The 12500-nt window shown below is 55.4% G+C and overlaps 1 protein-coding gene across 2 annotated transcripts in view; it reads left to right on the top strand.

Annotated features, from left to right (window-relative positions):
* The window catches only part of LOC128271317 (innexin shaking-B), a 15134-nt gene that overhangs the window by 503 nt on the left and 2131 nt on the right, over positions 1 to 12500 (top strand). Inside the window, exon 3 of one of the 2 annotated variants that reach the window (XM_053008783.1) lies at positions 20 to 212. In XM_053008783.1, the coding sequence (XP_052864743.1) occupies positions 20 to 212 (193 nt within the window). Of the gene's footprint in view, positions 1 to 19; positions 213 to 9515; positions 10274 to 12500 lie in introns of those variants that run through there. The other variant, XM_053008782.1, reaches the window with a different exon arrangement.

The following is a 12500-nucleotide window of genomic DNA, read 5'->3' as shown; positions in this document are numbered from 1 at the left end:
TCTTGGGGGCGGTGCGCAGAGATATTCCAGAGGACGTCTTGAATACCTACTGCTGGATCCACTCAACCTACACGGTGGTCGATGCATTTATGAAAAAGCAGGGCCAGGAGGTGCCATTCCCCGGGGTCGACAACTCACAGCGGAGCGGCGGCGCGTTAACGATAAGGCACACGAAATACTACCAATGGGTAGCGTTTACGCTGTTTTTTCAGGTAAGTCCGAAGTCCGAAGTCGGGGCTACCAAGCACCAAGTTTCCATCTCGATCGCATCCTTTATCACACCCCGCGTGCCAGGGTTCCGGGCCCGCCGCCGGAACTCACCCGGTCTCTGGCCCGGCATTTTTCATCCTTTTCTCTCTGTGTGTGTGCACCCCTTCTCAACACGTGTGTGACGATGTGTATGTGTGTATTATACCGACGATATTGTTGTTATATCATTGTTGTGCGCAGCGTGTTTTAAGTTCCTTTTCTTCTTCTGAGTGTTGTCGTGTGTTTTTTTGTATTTTGTGTGGTTCCAAACGGTCCCCGCGGGTCCGCGGCCAGGAGCTGTGTTCAACCCGCGTTTCTCTCCACACTCAGGCTGCTAATTGGTCAGATTGAACCGTTTTGTAGCGAATTCCAAACAAACCCCCAGCGTGACGGGCTCCTGGGACCGATTTAACGTGCCACACCACCGGTTAAGTGACCGTTACTAATTAATAGCACGCGTCCGACACCTCCAACTCTTGGTGAGGGGGGTTGCGGGTCTCCTGGTGGGGCAAAAAAGTGAAAGAAATAACTTCCACCACCGAGTCCTGAACCGGGAATCTAACGTTCGTGACGTGCCCGTTTAGCAAGTCACGATAAGTTGCCGGTAATTTGCTTGTTCCGTCGTCCCGTGTGACCCACCGGGTTATCGCTTCATCAAACGGAGGGGGCTCGAGATGATTAAATATGCACGGCCACGGTCCTTCCGACGGTTTTTTGAGCGTGTAAAGAGCGCGTGAAAGTTAAATATTGAACCGGTTTGATTAAATATTGAACCGGTTCGCCGAAGGCGACTGCGATTGGCTACAGCCGGGGGGTAACCATTTGCGTACTGTGTACGTGCCCCCTCCCCCCTCCCAATGCCCCTCACTGCAGTGTGTGTGTGTGTTTTCTCGTAAGAAAGACCATTAGAGACCGAATGCGCGAATGGTGCGCCCCGTTAAAAAGATGGACCATTTTCCATTCGTTCTCTCGCTCTCTCTCACACACACGCCACAAAGGGGTGGTCGCCAGATGGCCCCCATCGGGTGAGGGCCGCAGATGGCCGGTGAAGACGCATCGATTCGGGAGCGGGAGCCATATTTTAAAGCAATCAACAGCAGCAGCAGCAGCATCCATTTGCCACGTAATCATCAGCCGCCATCATTGGCGTCATTGCGCCCCATGATCACTGCTGCTGCTGCTGCTGCTGCTGCCGCTGTGTGTCGCAACCGATCCGCAACATGGCCACGGGGCCGGGGGTTGATTGTTCGCTCGTAACGCAGCCAATTACGCACATACGCAAAGCGGACATGCTGCGAGCTTCTCGAGCGCTGCGTGCTACGCTTTCGCCCCTCTGCGGTCGCGAGCGCCCTCTGCCGCCAACCGGGCGAAACCTGGGCTTTATTTTGGGCAGGAAGAGGAGCAGGCTCTGCAGCTTCCGATCGGCGCGGCTGCCGATTATCGGTTACCGATCGGCACGTGGTCCATTCGACCATTGTTGAATCGGATGCGGCCCAGGCGAGCTGGGAAAACCCGCGATCCCTGGAGGAGTCCGGAGGAAGGACCTCTGCATCGGGTGCATCGGGTGCAACAATGGCGCGTTCATGGCGTCCCCACGGAAAGCAGATAACGCCTTTCAGTGCTCGAAAGCCGGCTGCTGGGGTCGGCTTCTGCCTGCGGAAAAAAGGCGAAAAATCCATGAAGGATTTTCCGATTGCCCATCCCAGGCGCGCGCGCGCTCGCCCGTCCCGCTGGCGCCGCCAAAGCAACCCCCGGGGCCGCCGCCACCGGGGGGGATTGCACGCTTCGTACGTGCTCCCTGGTGTGCGTGTGTGTGCGGATGGTTTTACGATAAGATTCACTTTTCAAAAAATCTCCACGGACACGGACACACGCGGACATACGCGAGCCGCATTGTTATATTTTCGGGCCCGGAGTCGGGGACGAAGAGACGTAAAATATGTAGATCCTCGCTCTCTCTCTCTCTCTCGCTCCGTCGGGCTGCGTACACGTACAGAGTGGCCGACCCGTCGGTGCGTGATAAAGTGACCGCGTGCAAAGTTCTCAAATTACCAACCGGGTCCGTTCTGTGAACTGATCCGACCATGTAAAGCGAGAGCGAGAGAGAGAGAGAGAGCGTGAGAAATTTATTCCATGCAATAAATATGAATGCAGAAGTCGTGAGCCGAACGCTGAACAGTCATCCGGAATCAATCAAGATTGGGCAGCGGCACCGATTCCGAAGCGAATCTCCGAATTCCGGACTCCAAAGACAAGGCAAAGAAGACCACAAAAAGTCAAAAAAATATTCAAACGATCGTCCGTGTCAGGAAATAGTCTAAAGTTACTAAAAACTAATCGAAAGCCAACGTGAAAATCATCTCCAACAACTCAAAAACCGACCAGCAAAGAGAGAAATGAAAAACGAACAACAAAGAAGCGGAAAAGCGGTCAAAAGTAGCGTCGAGAGTGCAGCAAACAGAAGAGAAAAATGTGTCAAACGATGCAGCAAAACGGACCAAAGGCAGCCAGCAAACGGAAGCAAGAAGCCAAACAAAAAAGAGGGAAAAGGATAGCGCCCTCCCCGAGCGGGAACCGGTGGGGAAGCCGCGTAACGACTCCGCGCCGCCAGTCCACTCGTCGTGTCGCACCCAAGGCACTCGCTCTCTCTCTCTCTCCCTCTCACTCACACGCATACTTTACTGCACACACATATACATTACGTATTTATAAACATTTGGAAAATCTTCAACAACGGCCACGACGACGACGATGATCTCTGCGTGCGACCGCGCGTGTGTGTGTGTGTGCGATGTGTGGTCCCCGGTGGTCCCCGGGGCCCCGCTGACCCCCCCCCCCCCCTCCCCGCCGACTTGCTCGTCGGGGTGCCAGCGACCATGGAAAATCGGGGCCGATTCGCGGGGTCCCGATTGGAGCGACGACGGGGACGACGACGACGGTGGCGACGGAGACGACCGGACGGCGGCTGCGGCCATGCCACGGACACGGACGGGAGAGATATTTATGTTTAGAGCAGCGAGTGCGTTACTAGTGTGAGCCGAGGCGTCGAGACGCGAACAACGCCGGACGCGTTTCGGGCCGGGTTTTTTGTTGTCCGTGGACCGGCCGTGGCCAACACGGTGCGCGTGTTGTGTGGAGCGAGTGCCACGCGGGCGCGAGCGAGCGCGCGCGGCCCACTCCGGGTGGGTCAGTGCGTGCGTGCGTGCGTGTTTACAATTAAATTTATCCACCTTTTACTACTGCCACCGCCGCACCTGGAACGGGGGATTGAACGGGATGGGTGCAGGGTGCGTCGTCATCGTGTGCGAGATCTGACGTCCCCGCAGGACCAGGCAGCAATCGTTGAAATCTTCTCCCCGGGGGGAGGCGGAGCGATCGCGCCAACAATGAGCATTGTGAGGCCGTGTGAGGAAAATAATCAGGACGATCGCGGCAGCGGCGTCGGCGGACAAAGCTTCCTTCGCCAGCGATCGACCCGACGCAGGGAGAGAGCGGAAGAGAGAGAGTGCGAGTGTGTGTGTGACAGATGCTATTGTTTCTGTGGTCCGTGACGGGCGTTGACGTGTCTCCCAAATTGCACTCCCGCGGTAAAGGACCCCGACAGTTCGAGTGATTCACAATTTATTCGTTACGACCCCCCGCCGAGGGCGGGAGATGGGAGTAAGAGGCGTCGTTTAAGTGGAAATTCGTCACCCGAAAGTCCCAATTACCGGTGCTGCCTGCGGCGACGCCCTCCGGATGCAGAAGCAGCCCGCCCCCCGGAAGGAGTCGAAAGTCTGGATTTCTCCCGAGCGAAGTGGATTCCGCGACTGTCAGCCTCTGCCGGAAGAACACCGGAAGTGAAACGGCTGCGATTGATGGATGGAAATCGAAATGATCATCCTCCGCGTGCGTGTGTGTGTGTGTGTGTGTGTGTGTGGCGGTCTATTAGGACTCGGAGAGCCGCCGGCGGTGACGTTTGCATGTTGCTCTCGATGTTCGCGCCGGAGGATCTGTTTTTCTTTCCACGACCGTTGGCACCGCAGGGAGGAGGGAGAGACAGAAGGCAGGCAGGCGGTCGGACGGTCGATGTCTATCAATCCCTTCGATTTCCCTTCGATCGGCAAGCTCGATCGCGGCTCGACCTTCGGACGCACGGCGCACGGCGATGATGGATCCAATTTCATCATCGTTTTCGTTGTCGGCGGCATCGGCAACGGATGGGCGAAAAGCGGCCAAGGAGCGATCACCGGGATTGCACGGACAGGGGGCAGGGCACAGAGAGGAAGCAATCGTCGACTTGCAACCTGGTGTCTCCGAGGGGCCGCGAGTGGAGCGAAGAATCGGTTCTGTTATTTTTATTTTCTGAGTGCCCGTTTCGCTCCAACAACTCCCGCCAAGGGACCCCACAATCTCTCTGTCTCTCTCGCTCTCTCGCTCACACACACACGCAGTTGAGAGACGCTTGCTTGCTCCCTCACTCACTGGTGGTATTATTCAGCACCTATATATATATATAAATACTGGTCAATTTATGTGTGCGCGGCTCGCGCACACCAGTCCCAGGCGGTGAATAAAGATTTATACCTCGAACGCCTGCGTCTCTCTGTGTGTGTAGCAGTCCCGTGTGGCCCGCGAAGAAACCCATCCTAATGGCCGCGTGCGGGTTTTCCGCTTCCCAACCCGCGGTTCACGATCGTGCGTGTTTCGAGCACGGCCGTGCTTAACGACTCTGCGGTTAGTTCCACACCCAGACCACCCGCCCCACTCACGATCGGATCGATCACCCGAAGTCGGGTGGTGTCCGTGTGCCCGTGTGTGTGTGCGATTGGAAAAATGGTTCATTCAACTACACGTGTTCCTCGTGCTGGGGCCGAAGGTGCTTCGGATGCTGACTTAGAGCGAGAGCGAGAGAGGTCCGATTTTCAACACGATGGATTTATTAAACCACCTCACCTCGTCCCCCTCCCGGCCGTGATGGGTGGACTAATAATCGTTGGCAGCAGAAAGGGTTGGACCTGCCACCTTCGACCGGGAGGGACGAACGTTGCCTTTTGGTGCGTCCCGGGCAAAACCCGGAAAAACTGGGACAACCGGGCGACTGGACATGGCATCCAGTGAGGACGGGGCGGGTGTGATGTTTCTTGTTCTAATATGTTTATCGTTCCTAAATCAGCTTTTAGGACACCGGGGGCTAATTATGCGTGCAGTCTCCGAGCTGCCTGATGAGCCGATGACGGAAACTGGACTTGATTGATGATGGTTGTGGTGGTCCGCTCCGTGCGAGTCGAGGTGACAGACGGAGGACGGAGACGGATGGACGGACGGACGGACGGAGAGTTACATCACAGTGGCGAGTGGCGAGACCATTAAAGCTGTGAGACCCGGAGAGTGGTGGAGCTAAACAAACAGGCGTTGGAAGGGTACGGCTACTACTTTTGGCCGCCTAAGCCATTACTCTTCGCTGGGTGCTCGAGAGTAGCAACAAATACGCGGCGATTGTTACTTGCCACGTGTGAACAATCTTTTCCGACCACCGTCAGCTTGTAGCAATCTCTGCTCGAGTCTTTTGCGGTTCGGTTGCGGGGACCGATTTGACGGGTATGTTGCAGTTTAGTTCCCTTACTTTATAGGAGTTTGAGGCACAGAGTCATCCTTTTCGTAGTTTCAAAAACAAACTAAAAAAATGAAACATGAAAAATTAAGTTTTCAATAAATTTTTATGTTTAAAATGAAGTTTGTGCTTTGCCATTGAGATGGCCGCCTCGGGTAATCTATGGCAACAGTCGATTTTGATAAGATAATTTTCACACAAATCTTCTAAGTCCGTATCTTTAGTGGCAAGTCAAAAAAAACCTGTGTTACCATCTGACGGTATCGCTCGGAATTGACGGTCCTCCCGGACCGTGGCCATCCCTGCGTCGTTTCAGACAAATAGGGTTCAATGACTCTATAATCTTTTTCAGCGCCCCAGATGTGGCAATTTTGTTTGTTTATGTAGTCGCCATGTGAAAAATGTTTTTTTCTTTTGTATTATAGAGACTTTGAGCTGTAATAGCCTAACATTCGTCTCTTATGTGAAAAATGTGCCTTGTCGCTGAAGCAAATTTTGCTGGAAAAATTGGCGATTTCTAATCCCCACATTTGTAAAAACTTTTTGTATAATGTTTACACGTTGTGCTGTTGCGAAGCGTTTCATTTTCTAAATTGACAGACTTCAACTCAAACTTTGACACTTGCGTTGACAGATACATTCGAAAAATGGTCAAGATCCAGCCCTGTGATTTTGAAACGTTGCGAAACTGATGTCCCTGTACTACTGAGGCCGAAAACTATCGGGAATTAGCTTATAACTCAAAAAATTTTCTTGTTAGTGCTTCTAAGTCTATTCCCACTCTATGCAATACACCTTTGTCTACGTTGGTTCCAATTCATTGGTTCCTCCATTGGTTTCGGTTCTTATCTCCACTATCTTCGCTCTAAAATGGTGTCCACGGAGTGGTCACTTGGGCTTAGCAAATGGCCAGTAGCTACATGGTGCTACAGGCAGACAAATACGATGGTTGCCGGATGATCTGGGTCTTGTCTTTTCACAAATCTGGTGTTTGTTTGACGGAAGACAATCGGTTTCCGTTTGTTTTTTGGCCACAGTAGTAGTACTTGGTGGGTATCTTGAAAAGGGCCCAACTCAACGGTGACCGTGCTCGTCTCACTGTTCTCCGTTAGCCACCACGCGGAACGCCACGTCCTCAGGTCGCTCAACAGTTTTGGTCCCTTTCTGGCAAACTTCGCGGACGATCGACGCGTTTGATGTTTTCCGCTCGCTCGCGGCACGATCTGCGAGATCAATTGGCGCGCGAACCGATCGCGGGTGATCTATCATCATCCTGGCCGCCTGTGGAACGTGCGCGCTTCAAAAGCATAACGAATTGGGCCGCGGCCCGGCCTGGGCATGGCATTGAACTGGGAAACGGATGGGGAACACTGTGCCGCAGTGCCATTTCCTCTTCCGCGGTGAGAGAGTTAGGGTCATTAAATCAAACACTGGAAGCGGAGCGATTCCCCGAGGTTTCCCTCTTTTCTTTGGCCTCTCCCCTTTTTCGCTTGTGTAAGGCCGGCCGATGCCGAAGATACATTCACTCGGGATCGATAGTTTGTTTATTGTTTGGTTTGTGTTTGTTGAAAAACTCCAAGAAAATTCAGCTAAAACGACGTTAACGGTGCCAAATTGTGTCACTATTGTTTCTGTGCCTTTTCCCGAAAGATTTGGACCACAGTGGGACAGATTGGCACGTCGATCAACATGCTCACTGGCCGGTGACAGAACCGTGCGAAATATGAACGTACGCACACACACATAAAAGGCGTGTCAAGAATGGCCGTGTTTTACTGCACCGTCGCCCGTGACACGAAATCACGGTGTGTGTGTGTGTGTGCGTGTTGGAGGTAGCACATGGCGGACCCTCTTTTCACGCCCGGATTTCACGGTCGGTCGGTCGGTCCGTCGGGACACGACGGTCCGGCGTGCGTGCGGACATTCGTTTCCAATTTTACAATTGTTTCACGCGGACACACACACACACACACGCATACAGACGGCCAGTGTCCGTTGAAGGCCAGCGCAGGGGTTGCCTCATTAGCTTTTGTTTAATATAGATTTTATTAACTCGAGGCGCGGCGCAAACCGACCATTCTCTCTGTCTCTTTCTCTTTCACTGTCTCGCTCTGTCTCAATCCCGAATGCGGATCCCGCGTCACCCGCGGATTTACGATGCAACGACGGCGGGCCGGCGGTCCTCGTGACAGGCTCCTGGCACACACGCACCGTCGTCGTCGACGGGGCGGGGAAAGAAATTCCCTTCGTGAATTTCGCTTCGTTTTCGGATTCGGATTTATTCCATTTCCACCTATTATTTACCGTCGCCTCCGCCCCGGTGGGGGGCAGAGTGTAATAAATTACATTTCCTATCAGCCGACGAGATTCAGTTCCGGTGCCGCACCGCGTGCCGTGCCAATCCCCCCGACCCGATTATCGAATCTCGTGTCTTGCGCTCGTTATCGAATTTCATTATTTTGCCCGATTCCGCTCGATTCGACGACAGTTGACAGCGTGCCCCGGACGGTGAGCCACCCCGCCATCTGGGGCCCATTCGTTACCACCATCCCCGATGGTCCCCGGATCGGAGTCGGCCGGAGCAAATCGTTTTTCGTGAGTTTCCCGGAGATCATTGTGTTCCGGATCTCGTTCGGCGCTCCCGTATGTCACGGTCGTGTCTTACATCATGACCGGTTCCACCCGGTTCCAGCCCCCTCAACCGGGGTCCCGTCCCCAGGGGCCAAGAAAGCGATTAGCAGCCGAAAAGTCGGCCGATACGTCATGCAATCAAACACGAGCGCGACGTGATTATTATTCTAAACCTTTCGGCCGGTGGTCAGCCACGGGGTGGCCGTGCCCGGGGAGGGGGCTGTGAGGGGTGCCAGGGATCAGTGTAGTGGCAATATTTATATCAAACTCCCGGGGCATTCCGGGGCCGGAACGGCGATAAACATTGTGTCAGCCGCGACGCGCCGCGCGGTTTGACGATTCCGATAACGTCCGCGGCGCGGTTGAAGGGGGCCACTGGGCGGACGGGAGGCTGCGGGGCAGTTCCAAACGTCAGCTGCCGGTGGCGAGCCTTCGAGCCGTACCGTGCCGCGCTTCGTCTCAGTATGCGGCGATACGGAGCGAGACAGACGGCGACGGCGACGGCGAGCGAGTGAGCGAGATGGCGGCTGTCGGTGAGCAAATCGTCTTCCCAGTCGTCTCCGTCGCCGTCTTTGTCTTCGCCACGGTCGGTTTTGTCTTCGCCACGAGGCGAACTCCCCGTCAGTTGTAGAGCCGCAGCCGGCAGCAGCAAATCGCAGTCCTGGCTGGCGCAGATCCGGATCTTGGGTGTTGGGCGCGCGCGTGAAAATCTCGCAACGCAGTGACCGTTGCCCGGGATGCACGGGAGTGTGCACGGGGAGGGGCACCGAGCGACCCTGCAGCGACTAACGATGGGTCGTGTGCCGCCAAAGTTCGCGTGACGATCAGGCACAACCAGGCCGGGTTCGGTGCTCCGACTTTCGCGTGTCTGTGTGCGTGTGTGTGTGTGGCATGCTAAGATCGTTCGTTAATCTGTCTCCCTTAATTGTCAACCCGGCCGCCGAATGCAGTAAGAGGCGCTACCGTCTAGCAGGAGAGAGAGTTTTTCCAACGGTGTCCTTACGGTGAAGTCGGAACTCCCTCCGTCGAATTTGCACTGCCAATCCGAAGGCTCCAAAGGCGTGATAGACAGCGCACGCATTTAGTACAAATATGGTGGACAGTGTTGGTGCAAGAACTTGTTGGCGAGCCTTCCCGAACTCCGGACACTGCGACGGGTGCGACGATCATCGGCTGCTGCTGTTTCTGCGACGACGACGGGCCCCCTTTCGGGCCGCAGCATGCCGGGGAGCCTTCTTCCGGAAGAGTACCCCGCAAGTGTCCCGTTTTTGAGTGTCCTGTCTGTGACTGTGTGTGTGGAGTGTATGAGTGCGTGCTTGGCCACTCGGCGGACGTTGTAAGCGGCGGACGTCGCGCCCGGAGGACGAACCAGACCGAGGCCGGACCCAGAAGGCGAGGCGGGGCGGGGCCGGGCTGGACAGTTCGGCTGCGCCTGGCAAGATGTTGGATATCTTCCGCGGCCTCAAGAGTCTCGTCAAGATCAGCCACGTAAACACCGACTCGCCCGTGTTCCGCCTGCACTACTCGATCACCGTCATCATCCTGATGTCCTTCTCGCTGATCGTCACCACGCGCCAGTACGTCGGCAACCCGATCGACTGCGTGCACACGAAGGACATCCCGGAGGACGTGCTGAACACGTACTGCTGGATCCACTCGACCTACGCTCTCAAGAGCCTGTTCCTGAAGAAGATCGGCAGCGAGGTGCCGTACCCGGGCGTCGGCAACTCGGAGGGCAAGGCGCTCGACAAGAAGATTTACAAGTACTACCAGTGGGTCTGTTTCTGCCTCTTCTTCCAGGTGAGTCCCGGCGTCCGGCGCCCCGAATCCGTCCGGAGCAGTTCGAACAAACCGTTCGCGCGTCGTCGTCTCGCGCTGAGGCCTCTGATGGATTGGCCACCCCATTAGACGCGCGATCGCGATCATTTCCGTTTGCACGGTCGGTGGTCGGTCGGTCTGTGTGCTAGAAATGTCGCAATTACCACGTCGTCAAAATGGCAGGCCGCTCGGTGCGGCGGCGGCCGCGACGGTGGCGGCCTTGAAAAACCGCCCCGATGCGCGGCCGACGTTGCTGCCATTTTCTGTTGTTTGTAATATTTTCGTTGTTCGGAATGCGGTTCGGTGTGGGGTGCAGCCGACGGCAGCGGTGGCAGCAATTTTAATTAGCTTTGGCTTCGATTCGCTCCGTCCGGCGCTCGGCGCTCGCGGGGTCTCTGAAATCTGTCAAACGGCCGCTCAACGTTCCACTCCAAATCCTAGTCTCACTCTCTGGCCCACCCCGTTTGACGAGTCGTAAAGTCCTTTTGTTGGGGCGAACATTTTTATAGACCGCTCCTGGGAGTCCCTCAGCGGCCGCAGTGGCCATCATCCCTCTAGTGGGGATGATTCGGTCCGTATTTATTGATGGCTTCGAGCTGCTAAAAGGTGCTAAAAGAATGTGCAATTAACGATCGCGAACTTTGCTTTCGCTTTTTTGGGTCACATCGTTTTTTTCGTTATTTTTAGTCCAACCGCCGAGGCGTTCATTGTTAATTTTATAACCCTGACCTCCCGCCCTCGGGTCCCCCCCAAGATTGCCACGAAGGAACCCACGCCTGGCTGCATCGCTCCCCCGGGGGGGAATCGCATCCCAAAAGGACTCATTTGGATTGCGCCGGGCCGGATAGAATAGCTGGCGGATCGGTAGCGGCCACTTATTTATTTTACTTATCACTTTAAAAAAGCACGTAAATCTCGCCAGCACGACGGCAGCGGCGGCGGCCCGCGAGAGGCGTTCGGAGATCTATTATTATTATTGTGGCTGGCGCGCGCGATCGTGGCGTGGCGGATCGTGTAAAGGGGGCGTTGTTGGTTGGTGGCCCTGCGCAAATCGTGTACCGCCGCCATTTGCAAACCTTCCCATGCTTCCCAAATATCATTCAGAACCCGGTCCTGCCCGGCGCGACCGATGGAGGCGCCTGGTGGCCCAGCGCCCCGGGGACCGATGGAGACGCCTGGTCACTGTTGACATTAGCGGGGCGGAAGCGGGGCTATTTTATTATCTCTATCACTTCCTGCCCGAGTCCGAGACCGAGAGTGGCCGTTGCTTATCGGGCGGGGTCCCCCGTGGGGCGGTGGGGCTGGCGTGTTTTGAAATTTATTGTCGAATATACATTTTGAGAAGCCATTCATTTTTGGGCTCCCGGCGGGTGGGCGGCCGGGCGGCCGGGCGGGGGTCCGTTTTGCAAAACATCCGCCCCAACCAGTGGGCACACCACCGGCACCGGTCCACCGGTTTTGTTTGGTCTAACCGAGAGGGCAACCGGCAAGAATGTGTTTGATTCTTTTGGCACCGCATTTTTGTAACGCGATCACGATCGTTTGTCGCGAGTCCGAGAAGCTGTCACCGTGGCCGTGCGTACGATGATGAACCGTTTGCTGCGGTCACGGGACGCGATTCAGGACGGGAGTATTGAACGGGATCGGACCGTCAAGGATCGGATACGACTCATCCGCCTTTTTTTATTTATACACGGACCCGACGTTGTTTATTGTTGGTCGGTTGGGTCCGCCACTGTCCACCGCGTGCGCTTTTATCGATAATTTATCACCCGCCATGCCCGCCGCCCTCCGTCCGCCCCAGTTGAGGGGCCCATTAGCCAGGGTGTGCGCTTGTTTAAACAATTTCGTTACACCAATTTATGGGCCCCCGACAGTTACAACTCAATTACAGCGAAATAACTGAAGTTTCCGTTTCGCGGCGTTTTTTTTCGCCCAGTGGCCGTTCCCGATGTGTCCCGGGGCCCGATTAGAATGTCAATGAAACAGTCAAATAAATCTGCCAACTCTCAACTCGCTCTGATCTGAAGGGCGCCCGTTGACTCGGCCCGGAGTGCGACATCCTGTCCTGACACAGATCCGGCCGCGCCCGAAACCGGGGTTTATGGGGTTGCAAGGCTATTGAGGACAGTGCAGAGGGGGGTCAACCCGTTGCGGCCCGATGCGGCCCGGTTGGGGATGTGTTTGCTACAAAAAGGATTACTGCTGC

Source organism: Anopheles cruzii, chromosome 3 (genome assembly GCF_943734635.1).
Source record: "Anopheles cruzii chromosome 3, idAnoCruzAS_RS32_06, whole genome shotgun sequence".
Classification (NCBI taxonomy): Eukaryota; Metazoa; Arthropoda; class Insecta; order Diptera; family Culicidae; genus Anopheles; species Anopheles cruzii.
Note: the sequence above shows the minus strand (reverse complement) of the source record. Positions and strands in the feature narration are given on the sequence as shown.